This window comes from Narcine bancroftii, chromosome 2 (assembly GCF_036971445.1).
Source record: "Narcine bancroftii isolate sNarBan1 chromosome 2, sNarBan1.hap1, whole genome shotgun sequence".
NCBI lineage: Eukaryota > Metazoa > Chordata > Chondrichthyes > Torpediniformes > Narcinidae > Narcine > Narcine bancroftii.
Window position 1 is genome coordinate 338,330,806 of NC_091470.1, and position 13,544 is coordinate 338,344,349.

Here is a 13,544-nt window from a genome sequence, read left to right on the forward strand (position 1 = left end):
CTTGTATGTGGGATGCAGTTTAATTGGCGGGCATGGACTGTGGGCCAGAGGGCTTGTTTAAATTTAATTTTTTTTAATTAAAAAAAGATTAAATTAAAATTTTAAATTTAGACATGCAGCACAGTAACAGGCCATTTTGGTCCATGGGTCTGTGTACATCCAATTAACCTACACCCCAGAACATTTTGAACAGTGGGAGAAAACGAGGGAGAAATCACGCTGACACAGAGAGAACTGTCCTTACAGACAGCGTGGGATTCAAACCCCGGTCCCAATCACTGGTGTTGTAAAGGTGTTGCACTAACCCTACGCTTACCATGTCACTATACTGTGAATGTCTAAATTTAAACTTAAAACAAGGTGAAGGGCTCAGACCCTCCTCTGACCATTCAATATGAAAGGAGAAGAAAGTGAGGATAGGAAGGGAACAGTAGCTTCAGTCACTCATACTGCAATTTGTATATTATGGCTTCTCAATAATGCAGGATTTAAATTTCAAAAGTGCACTCATGTCATGAAAAATTACGGTAGCCACTCTAATTCTAGTTCTTTCATTCTCAACCACACACCAAAAAACCTTAACACAAAACAATCCACAACCAATCCAATGAACCCTGAAACGTAGAATGTATCTCCATATTTCAACCAGTCCATTTTTTTTCAATCCAGTGCCCTCCCTCATCTTCTCTGTTACTTCAACTAACTTACATTCTCTCTACCTCAGGTCTGATGAAGGGTCTTCAACTTGAAACAATGACTGTGACTTTGCCTCAACAGATGCTGCTTGACCTGTTGATTTCTTCCGGCAGTTTGTTTTCACATTTAAGCAACCTTCCCATGTCCCCATCAATGCATGTCTTCATATCACAGGCAAGATGGAAGACAAGAAAACTTGGAAGACAAGAACATTTGCAAGAATGGGAAGGGACAATACAAAAATGATCATGTACAAATGTTGTTCAACTCCAATGTAGAGTAACTATTGTGGATTCCGAAGAGCTGTAGGCACACCGTTCAGATCCCTGCATCAATGCAGAAATGTTTTGAGCCAATGAGTCCCTTTCACAGTCTGTTCCACTTGCACTGTGTCAGAATAGTCTTCATTACTGGAAGACAAGCCTGGAAGTGTGATGCTGGCAAGAATGGTCTGCAATTGAGAAGTGGAAGTTCTTTGAGTAGAGATTCCACTTCATATCCACTTTCAGTGACATCTCCTTGTCCCCGGTATGCTTCACTACTAGAAATGGATTGATAAACTAATAAAGAAAATATGAAAAATCTGCCATTGAGCTATCTGCAATGCTAATGCATTGTCTCCTTGAATCCAATCTGTGCACAATGGGAAGATCTTCACTCCATTGAGCAGTCATTATCAGCAACTTTCGACCATTTAATTTCTATATATGACATTGCCAGATATAGCACATGTGAATTCATGCAGGCAAGGTAAGCCCAGACACCAATTATGATAAAGATAATTATCTTTAGCTTATTTTTAGGAAGGTATTGTTAGGAGAAGAAACTTTTTGCTTTAGTTAAGATCTGACGATTCTGTATGTTGAATGTTCCATGCAGGCCTGAACTACTGAAGGAACAACATACGTACAAAAGAGAGTATGCGACAGATCGATTCTTCCCCTACTGTCACGTTTTTATTCAGGAAACCACCTATTTTCCATATTCCTGATGACAGACGCAGGCCCTGTGATAGTACGGATTCTATCACCAATGTGTATATGTATATATTGTAGTATGGTTGTGATTGGCTGAGAGCGTAGCCATGCCAACTGGCAGGTCTTAAAGGGTTGCTCCTGGCCAGTCCCAGATCATTCTGGACTGGTTGATCTACATGTGATATGCTTCAGTCTTCTAGTTAATAAAAGCCTTGGTTTGAATCAACAAGCCTTTGATTCTTTCAATGTGCACTACCGGCCCAAAGTGTTGTTGCCTTTTACTTCCAATAGACGCTGCATGACGTGCTGAGTTTCTGCAGTACTTTTGTGCACTGCACTAGATCCTGCCATCTATAGGTTCTTGTTCAACTCAATCCTTCAGATGCTGGATTTTGCAAATAATTAAGCAGGTTGGGCCTATATTTTCATGGGTCATAAATATGATTCAAACTTAGCCTTCCAGTTGTGATTAAAAACTTAATGCTTTAATATATAACCTGAATAATTATAATGAAAAAGACCATTCCATTAGGGAATTAAATTTAGAATTTACCAATTGAACGACAATGCTGATATTAAATTTGCCTTTTAATGTTATTTTGATCTCTGCATTGAAGTATTATTATGAAATTTCCAAAAAGCTTCCTGATTCACTGCTTAAAATAGGATGATTCATGAAATAATCCCGTAAATCACACGACAGACACAGGGCCATGAGAAATGGAGATTATACTTTTCCCTTTTGTTTTAATTAATTAACTCTTTGGTGTGATGATAAATTTCCAGCTTCTGTTTTGACATATTTAACATTGTCCCTTTACCATATAACCATATACCCATTTACGGAGCGGAAACAGGCCATATCAGCCTTTCGAGTCCGCACCGGTTCACTAGAACAACTCCACTAGCTCAAACCTCCCACTCACTGCCAATAACCCTCCAAACCCCTCACCTCCATGTACACATCCAACCTTCTCTTAAATGACAGAAGGGACCCTGCCGCAACTATCTCATTCGGAAGATCGTTCCATTCTGCCACCACTCGCTGAGTGAAAAAGCCACCTCTAATATTTCTCCTAAAGTGTTGCTCCCTTACCCTTAACTCATGGCCTCTTGTTCCAACCTCCCCTGCCCTCAGGGGAAAGAGTCTGTTGATGTCTAGTCTATCAATTCCTTTCATAATTTTAAATACCTCTATCAAGTCCCCTCTCAGTCGTCTACTTTCCAATGAATAGTCCCAGTCTCCTTAATCTCTCCCTGTAATCCAGATGCTGTAAGCCAGGCAACATCCTTGCAAACCTTCTCTGCACCCTCTCTACCTTATCTATATCCTTTCTATAATTTGGAGACCAGAACTGAGCACAGTATTCCAAACCTGGCCTCACCAATACCTTAAAGAGCTGCAGCATCACATCCCAGCTCCTATTCTCTATCCTATGATTTATGAAGGCCAGCATGCCATATGCCTTCTTAATCACCCTGTCTACATGGGAATCCACCTTCAATGAACTCTGTACCATAACTCCCAGGACCCTCTGCTCCTCTGTGTGCCTCAATGCTCTCCCCTTAACTGTATATGTCCTAGTCTGGTTATTTTTACTGAAATGCAACACCTCAGACTTGTCTACATTGAATTCCATCTGCCATCTTTCAGCCCACTCTTCCAAACAAACCAAATCCTTCTGTATTCCAAGAAAATCTCCCTCACTATCCACCACTCCCCCTATTTTCGTATCATCCGCATATTTGCTTACCCAGTTAACCACTCCCTCCTCTAAATCATTAATATAAATGATAAACATCAAGGGATCCAGCACCAATCCCTGAGGCACCCCGCTTGTCACAGTCTTCCAACCTGACATACAGTTGTCCACCATGACTCTCTCCTGTCTATCTCCCAGCCACCTCTGAACACATGACACAATCTCTCTACTAATTCCTAGTGATGGAACCTTCCTTATTAACCTTCCATGAGGAACCTTATCAAAAGCCTTACTAAAATCCAAATAGATCACATTCACCGCTCTACCTTCATCCTCCTTTTTTGTCACTTCCTTAAAAAACTCAACAAGGTTTGTCAAACATGGCTTTCCTTTTACAAACCCATGCTGGGTGCCCCTAATCAATCCCTGCCTATCCAGATATGCGTATACTATCTCGAAGAATACTCTGCATAACCTTCCCCACCATCGAAGTCAAACTTACTGGCCGATAATTACTTAGCCTACACCTACTGCCTTTTTAAAACAATGGAACAACATTTCCAACCCTCCAATCCTGTGGTACCACCCCCTCCTCCAGTGATCTTTGAAAAATCACTGTCAGTGCCCCCGCTATTTGTTCCCTGACCTCCCTTAAAGTCCTGTAAAAAATCCCATCAGGACCAGGAGACTTATCCACCTTAATTGACCCTAGAAGCTCCAAAACTCTCGCTTTACTAATCCCTATCCTTTCCATAACTAAGCCCTTTGCCTCTCTTATCTCGTATAGCCCAATGTCCCTTTCCCTCGTGAATATGGATGAGAAAAAATGTTTCAATATTTCTCCCATCTCATATAGTTCCTCACATAGTTCACCGGTCCCATCATCCAGTGGACCTATTCTATCCTTAACCCTCCTTTTACTGTTTACATATCTGTAAAAACCCTTAGGATTCACCTTCACCTTATTAGCTATGGAGTCCTCATACCTTCTTTTTGCCTTTCTAATTTCTCTCTTAAGATTCTTCCTGCAATCTAAGTAATGACCATACATCTCCTCAATCCCTTGTTTTTTTATATTTCTTGTCCCGAACCAACTTCTTAATTTCACCAGAAAACCACAGCTCCCTCGAACCTTTAGTCTTCCCCTTTGGCCTAACTGGAACATAAAGATCCAGTACTCTCAAAATCTTACCCCTAACTGCCCCCCAAATTTCCTCTACATCTAGATCAGCCCACACAACTCTCTGCAAATCTCTTCTAATTTCTCCAAATCTGGCCTTCTCCTACTCAAAGACCTTCAACCTCGGACCCGACCTATCCCTTTCCATCATTAAGCTAAAGTTAATGGACCCATGATCACTGGATCCGAAGTTCTCTCCAATACTCACCTCCGTTACCTGCCCCATTGCATTCCCAAACAACAGATCTAACATCGCTCCCCCTCTAGTTGGCATTTCAACATATTGCTGGAGAAACCAATCCTGAACACAATGCATGAATACTAAGCTATCCTGCCCTTTTACTGACTGCGTTTCCCAATCTATGCTTCGAAATTTGAAATCCCCAACCAACACCACCCTATTTCTCCTGCACATCTCACCTATTTTCTTGCACATTTGCTCTTCTAGTTCCCTTTCCTCATTTGGAGGCCTATAATGTACCCCCATAATAGTAACCTCACCCTTCTTATTTTTCAGCTCTACCCACACTTCCTCTCTTGACAAGCCCTCCAGTCTATCTTGCCTCAGCACTACTGTAATATCCTCCCTGACAAGTAATGCCACACCTCTCCCTTTTAATCCACCAACTCTGTCACATCTAAAGCAGCAAAATCCTGGAACATTCAACTGCCAGTCACAACCTTCCTTCAACCACGTCTCGCGAATGGCCACAACATCATAATGCCACATGTCAATTCACACCTTTAGCTCATCCAGCTTCCTTACTACGCTCCTCACTTTAAAATAAATACAACTCAGGGATCTCCTACATCCTATCTTCTGCATATTCTCCTCTCTTCCATTCTCACAATTTTCACTTCAATACCTTTTTACTACTTCCTGCTTTTCCTCCCTCAAATTATTCATACTTGTTTCTTTCCTTAGCTTACTAATCCTCACCCTGCTGTCCTGCCTAACTTGAAATCCTGACCTGTCCCCAAAATTACTAGTTTAAAGCCCCCCCCCCCTGACAGCCCTAGCAAATGCCCCCGCCAGGAGACTGGTCCCTCTGGGATTAAGCATCTGGGTTTAAGCATCTGGAGTATGGGGAGAGATTGGACAGATTGGGTCTTTATTCTTTGGAGCGTAGAAGGTTGAGAGGGGATTTGATAGAAGTATTTAAGATTATGAAAGGGATAGACAGAATGGATGTGGATAGACTATTTCCGTTAAGAGGAGGAAAGATTAAAACAAGAGGACATGAGTTAAGAATTAAGGGGCAGAGGTTTAGAGGTAACATGAGGGGGAACTTCTTTACTCAGAGAGTCGTAGCCGTGTGGAATGATCTTCCGGGAGAAATAGTGGCGGTGGAGTCAATTGTATTATTTAAGAAAAATTTGGGGGGCAGTTAGGGGTAAGATTTTGAGAGTACTGGATCTTTATGTTCCAGTTAGGATGAGAAGAAGATGGAGGGTTATGGGCATTGTGCAGGGAGGTGGGACTAGAAAGGGGTGTTTCGTTCGGTGCGGACTAGAAGGGCCTAATGGCCTGTTTCCGTGCTGTAATTGTTATGTTATGTTAAGATGTAACCCATCATTATGGTATAGGTCCCATTTTCCCCAAAAAAGGACCCAGTGGTCCAAGAGTCCCTGTCTCTTACTCCACCCCTTTAGCCATGCATTTAACCTCCACCTAATTCTCACTGTCCCTTTCTTTTGTTTCACCAACATGTTTGTTTTTTTTAATTCTCGTTTTCCAAACATTCTCCCTTTTTAATTCGCATGAACCTTTTTCTTTTGATTTTCTCACATTTCTCCTCTGTAGATTATCCCTCATTTCACTCTTTTCCAGGCCAGATCAACAGCAACAAAATTAATGACCTGATTTATTTGTTTTGAGTCCAGTTGTTTGAGGGCAGAATGTTGAACAGAATATTACACCATTTAAAATTTTAACTTTTAACATTTTAAATTTTGGCATACAGCACTACAGGTCCTTCTGGCCGATGAATCCATTCTGCCCAATTACACCTAATTGAAGTGCACCCCCAATACATTTTGAAGGGTGGGAGGAGACTGGAGAAAACCAGTACATTTATTTATGTCCAACTAAGCTGGTGGATATAGTGAAGATTTGCATCCCATCTTTAGCAATAGTGGTGTGAAGTTTGAATCTATGATCTGGAATAAGATTCATGAGACAGCAAAATGGAAATCCCTTTAAGCATCCATCTACACTTATCCTACTCTATTCTCCCATAGTCTCATCAACTACCCCCCACCACAACCCCCCAACTTCACCAATTCTTCCACTCACCTTCAAATGTACAAGTGGCCAGTTAACCTAACAAACCATAGAGCATTTCTGGGATGTGGGATGAAACAGGAGAATCGGGGACTGTGCAACTGTCCTGCTCCATGAGTCTTTATGATGCTATTATCAGCTCAGAAATAAAATTACACAAATTGAACCTGCTGGCATAAGAAAAATACTTGAGGATTGAAATAAGGACATAAAAAAGGAAATGCTGCTGGCCCAATACATGGCAAAATCTTCTCCTACAGGAAATCTAATGAAACATGATATCACAACCAAGAAAAATGTTACCAGGCAAAGTAATAATCTGATGATCATTTTAACTTAATAGTACTTGCCTGATAAGGTATTGTTGGAACTCATAACATTTGTATCAACATCAAATTATAATATGATAAAACTAATGAAAGAACTTCTGCAGTCCCTTTTAACTTCATTAGCATTGGAGAAGCCTCGTTACCTGCTATTAGCATTTTTGGTCCTGTGACCAACAATATGCTGAGTTTCTAGCAGGAAATTAGAACAGCTGATGAAACTTCTCATATAAATAGTGGGATGAGTGCATGAATGTTGCAAAGCAAGAAATCTACCAGCATATATTTACAGCTTATTAATGGACAAGAAATAATGCGTAGGGTGATTTCTGCACTGGAAAAAGATCAAAACTTGGGCATATGCTTTCCAAAGAACACTTGCTTGACAATTTTAACATTCTCAAACTTATATATTTGATACCTTGAATTATCTTAGTGACTTGTACCTCATGGGACATAAGATTGTTGATTAAATCTGCATTATTCAAATTAAGGCCGATACCATACAAAATTACATCTATTAATTTCCTGCTGAGAAGCTGGCACTAAACTTAGCCTTCTCTTGTAGAGATGTTGCCTGTATAATGGCTGTCTGCAATTTCATCCTCTTGTTAAATATTGTCCCACAATGAAATGAATCCATGAGATCTGATTCTTTTTCACTTCCTATTATTAGTTTTGTACCCCAAGTTGACAAAGTGAAATATAACAGCTGTTTACAAAAATAGCAGTCACATTCCACTCAACCATATCCAAAAGCAAGCAAAGGAAAGCGATTTTAAATAGCAATGCTCTCCAGGAAGACACACCACCAATACAAAACTGAAGATTGAACATGGGTAATTATTGTGGATGCAGCAGTTACATATTCCATCAAAATAAAATGATGTTTCCAATGTTTTGCAAGAAGGTTGTCAGTTTCATTATATGAACATGTTGTTTCAGTTTAATTCACAATTTATTTAAATATCTTTAAAAAATATAGAAATTATTTAAGACATCAGTTTGGTTAATCTATTTCTATTTATCCCCATTTCAAGAGTGATAAGTCTAAGCTGGGGAGTTAGGGAGTAGAAGGGTGGAAAAATAAGAGGAAATTATCATGGCCAAATATTGTGGAGGAATCTGAGGATCATGGCTGATCATTGGGGATAATAACTGGGTATGTGGTCAGGGCAAAGTTGAAGATTGAAGCCTACATTTGGGCCTTTGAGGGAACATCAGTGGTTAAGAGGTTTGGAGGGTGAAATTGGGTGAGTTGGGGAGGGGAAAGATGGGAGAAGATGATATAGAGATGTAAGGACATTTCTTACGAAGGTCTGTGTCTTTTTTATGGAATTAGTTCTGCGAGTATCTGAATACGGTTAAACCCAAGACAACATTATCTAAGTAGTCCCAATATAGAGTCGCGACAAAATCCTGTATAAGATTGACATGGAAACCATGTCAGGAGTAAAAATGTGACTCATGTTAAGAGATCCTTAGTCAAATATCCAGAGTGATATGGAACAACCCAGAAGCAGTCCTTATTACATTTTAATTTGGAAAAGGAAATTGAGTTTCAGTTACACAAACACTGAAAAAAAAAACATGATGGATTTTATAAGAAATGGCTCTCAAAAATTTTAACCAGTAAGATTCTTATGCCATTTCTGAATTCATTAAATTAATTGAAAAAGATTAATTACACCAATCACTCAATACTATTGACTATTGCCACTACCAGAATAGCAGAGGGTGAATTGAATGGACTATGAGGTGGCAAATTACCAATGTTCATATCAATCATGTATTGATTTGGGTGAATTGAATGGACTGCGAGGTGGCAAATGACCAATGTTCATATCAATCATGTATTGATTTGGGTGAATTGAATGGACTGCTAGGTGGCAAATTACCAATGTTTATATCAATCATGTATTGATTTGGGTGAATTGAATGGACTGCTAGGTGGCAAATGACCAATGTTCATATCAATCATGTATTGATTTGGGTGAATTGAATGGACTGCGAGGTGGCAAATGACCAATGTTCATATCAATCATGTATTGATTTGGGTGAATTGAATGGACTGCTAGGTGGCAAATTACCAATGTTTATATCAATCATGTATTGATTTGGGTGAATTGAATGGACTGCTAGGTGGCAAATTACCAATGTTTATATCAATCATGTATTGATTTGGGTGAATTGAATGGACTGCTAGGTGGCAAATGACCAATGTTCATATCAATCATGTATTGATTTGGGTGAATTGAATGGACTGCGAGGTGCCAAATGACCAATGTTCATATCAATCATGTATTGATTTGGGTGAATTGAATGGACTGCTAGGTGGCAAATTACCAATGTTTATATCAATCATGTATTGATTTGGGTGAATTGAATGGACTGCTATGTGGCAAATGACCAATGTTCATATCAATCATGTATTGATTTGGGTGAATTGAATGGACTGCGAGGTGCCAAATGACCAATGTTCATATCGATCATGTATTGATTTGGGTGAATTGAATGGACTGCTAGGTGGCAAATTACCAATGTTCATATCAATCATGTATTGATTTGGGTGAATTGAATGGACTGCGAGGTGGCAAATGACCAATGTTCATATCAATCATGTATTGATTTGGGTGAATTGAATGGACTGCTAGGTGGCAAATTACCAATGTTTATATCAATCATGTATTGATTTGGGTGAATTGAATGGACTGCTAGGTGGCAAATTACCAATGTTCATATCAATCATGTATTGATTTGGGTGAATTGAATGGACTGCGAGGTGGCAAATTACCAATGTTTATATCAATCATGTATTGATTTGGGTGAATTGAATGGACTGCTAGGTGGCAAATGACCAATGTTCATATCAATCATGTATTGATTTGGGTGAATTGAATGGACTGCGAGGTGCCAAATGACCAATGTTCATATCAATCATGTATTGATTTGGGTGAATTGAATGGACTGCTAGGTGGCAAATTACCAATGTTCATATCAATCATGTATTGATTTGGGTGAATTGAATGGACTGCGAGGTGGCAAATGACCAATGTTCATATCAATCATGTATTGATTTGGGTGAATTGAATGGACTGCTAGGTTGCAAATTACCAATGTTTATATCAATCATGTATTGATTTGGGTGAATTGAATGGACTGCTAGGTGGCAAATTACCAATGTTCATATCAATCATATATTGATTTGGGTGAATTGAATGGACTGCTAGGTGGCAAATGACCAATGTTCATATCAATCATGTATTGATTTGGGTGAATTGAATGGACTGCGAGGTGCCAAATGACCAATGTTCATATCAATCATGTATTGATTTGGGTGAATTGAATGGACCGCGAGGTGGCAAATTACCAATGTTTATATCAATCATGTATTGATTTGGGTGAATTGAATGGACTGCTAGGTGGCAAATTACCAATGTTCATATCAATCATGTATTGATTTGGGTGAATTGAATGGACTGCGAGGTGGCAAATGACCAATGTTCATATCAATCATGTATTGATTTGGGTGAATTGAATGGACTACTAGGTGGCAAATTACCAATGTTTATATCAATCATGTATTGATTTGGGTGAATTGAATGGACTGCTAGGTGGCAAATGACCAATGTTCATATCAATCATGTATTGATTTGGGTGAATTGAATGGACTACGAGGTGGCAAATTACCAATGTTCATATCAATCATGTATTGATTTGGGTGAATTGAATGGACTGCGAGGTGGCAAATTACCAATGTTCATATCAATCATGTATTGATTTGGGTGAATTGAATGGACTGCTAGGTGGAAAATTACCAATGTTCATATCAATCATGTATTGATTTGGGTTTTCAGTAACTTTCCCATAAGAAATAACACATGAATATTCACTAGTAAGAAGTAAAACATGAAAATCTATAGACATTGTGGTTGAAGTTAAAACAGAATGCTGGAAAAACTCACAGTGTCCTTTATAGAACAAAGGTAAAAATACATAACCAATGTTTTGGGCTTGAGCCCTTTATGAAAGTATGGAAAAATGTTGACAGGCTTCTGAATAAAAGAGTGTGGGGAGGGAAATGGGGGTCACAAAGGCAGGAAGTAATAGATGGAGAAGGGAGGGAGGTGACAGTAGCAAGCAAGGGGTGGAGGGATGGCTGAGTGAATAGATAGGGAAGTGGGGAGGAGAACTAAAAGGGGGAAGGGAAGGGGAGAGAGGAGAGCAGGTTAGCAGAAAGTGGAAAAGTCGATGTTACGTCATCGGGCTGGAGGGTGCTCCAACGGAAAAGCAGGCATTGTTTCTCCAATTTGCATGTTGTCTTGGTGGGGTAGTACATAAGGCCATGGACAGGCACACAAGTCTGGGTGTGTGACACAGAACTGAAATGGTTAGCCACTGGGATGTCTCTGTCATGGGTGTGGACAGATAAATCTCTCAGTCTGCGCCAAGTCTGTCCGATGTAGAGAAGGCCACAAAGGGAGCACTAGATACAGAAAATCATTCCTGTAGATATGCAAGTGAAGTGTTGCTTCACTTGAAAGGCCACATGAGGTGCATCACGCACCCACAGCTCCTCCATCTCCACAATCAAGGGTCCCAAACAGGCCTTTTAAGTGAAGCAACACTTCACTTGTGTATCTACAGGACTGATTTACTGCATCCAGTGCTCCCTTTGTGATCTTCTCTACATCATACAGACTGGGCGCAGATTGGGAATTTGCTGGGCGCAGCTTTGTTGCATCTGCACCAGTGACGGAGACCTTCCAGTAGCCACCATTTCAATTCTGCATCACATTCCCACACTCATACGTCTGTCCATGGCTATGTGTACTATCCCACCAAGACCAAATAGAAGGAACAATGCCTGATTTTCAGTCGGGACACTTTCCAGCCAGATGCCATTAACATTGACTTTTCTGGTTTCTGCTAACTTACTCTCTTCTCACCACCCCCTCCTTACCTTCTCCTTCCCTTCCCCCTTCCAGCTCTCCCCCTTCCCCCCTCTCTATTCACCTAGCCATCCCTCCTCCCTTTTCTTGCTGCTGTCCCCTTCCCTCCTCCTGCCTTAGCCTGAAACATTGTTTTACCTTTGCTACATAAAGGACACTGTTTGACCTGCTGAATTTCTCCAGCATTGTGTTTTTACTTAAGATTCACTGGTACCGTTCTGCGAGATGCCCTGAACATTGAGACCACCACATCCAAGGGGGATCAAATGAACAGTTGATTGAGAGGATTGGAAGGTTAAGGTTAGATGCTTTGGTGTTGAAAGAGGGTAATGATAGGTTATGAAGAGAAGACAGCAGTAATGACATTTAGTTAAATGGAACTTATTTGTAGTGTACAATGCATGAGACTTTGTATCTAACAGCACTCGGTTCTTCAATTATCTTTTATCTCAAGCTTCATACCCTCGGGTGAAAAAGAGTTCTGGGTGAGATGATCAATAAATCTGGACAACAAAGATTTTGCTTCCTGAACACTTTTGGGTGTATTTATGGATTTTGGGTTGTTGATCCTAAAAATCAGCTTAAAATATTCATATCATATACCGTTTATAGATATAACCTATTTTTGTGATTTCTTCTCAAATTTTTAGTCTCATTCAATCATACAAAATCATGAAATGCAACATGTGATTGAAAATTAATTTTCTGCATTCGCACTTGGATTTCTTCCCTGCTGATCTTGGTGCAGTCAGTGATGAACATGGTGAAAGGTTTCACCAGGATATTGCGACCATAGAAAAGTGTTATCAGGGCAACTGTTAGACATTGATATGAGAAGCATCAGATGCCGAATACAAATGAAAATCAGCGGCAAAACATTTTTAAGTCAGTTGAACTAATGCAATGTCTCAGCATCATTAAGTAATTAGCATGCTAAATTCAATAAAAGTTAAATTAATGCTTCTCCAACTTCCTACGTGATACAGCTAATCTGAAATTATCTTTGTGTTCGGCTTGAAGTCGTCTATCATATTCCCCTTTTTTTTCAGGAAGCAAACCTCTTGAAAAAAAAAATTGTCCAATGAAATTGAGCACCAAGCTTCCCTTCTGTGGACATTCAAGTTGGAACCCCAAGCTAAGCCATGGTTGTCAGTTCAACACCAGAAAATGATCTGTACAATAAAATGATTTGTGCGATTTGTACCTTCAAATAAACAAAACTGATTCTCTGTAGATTGAGGTGAAAGAGACTGCTACAATTCACAATTTTAAAACTTGCGGATAAGACTAACTTTGTCCATTAAGATTGGCTCGCAGTGGGAGTAATTGATTCTTGAAGCCCATGTTCCATTTTCCGTGCATTCCCTGTATACACTTCCTATAAAAAAACCCAAAACAATTGATCAGATCTTAATGCCAATAAATT

The 13,544-nt window shown here is 39.7% G+C and overlaps 1 protein-coding gene across 5 annotated transcripts in view; it reads right to left on the bottom strand.

Moving 5' to 3' along the window:
* Nucleotides 1–13,544, bottom strand: part of LOC138755721 (corticotropin-releasing factor receptor 2) — a 175,541-nt gene that overhangs the window by 64,951 nt on the left and 97,046 nt on the right. For all 5 annotated transcript variants that reach the window (XM_069922182.1, XM_069922179.1, XM_069922178.1 and 2 more), the window contains one exon: nucleotides 13,411–13,496. In XM_069922182.1, the coding sequence (XP_069778283.1) occupies nucleotides 13,411–13,496 (86 nt within the window). The remainder of the gene's footprint in view (nucleotides 1–13,410; nucleotides 13,497–13,544) is intronic.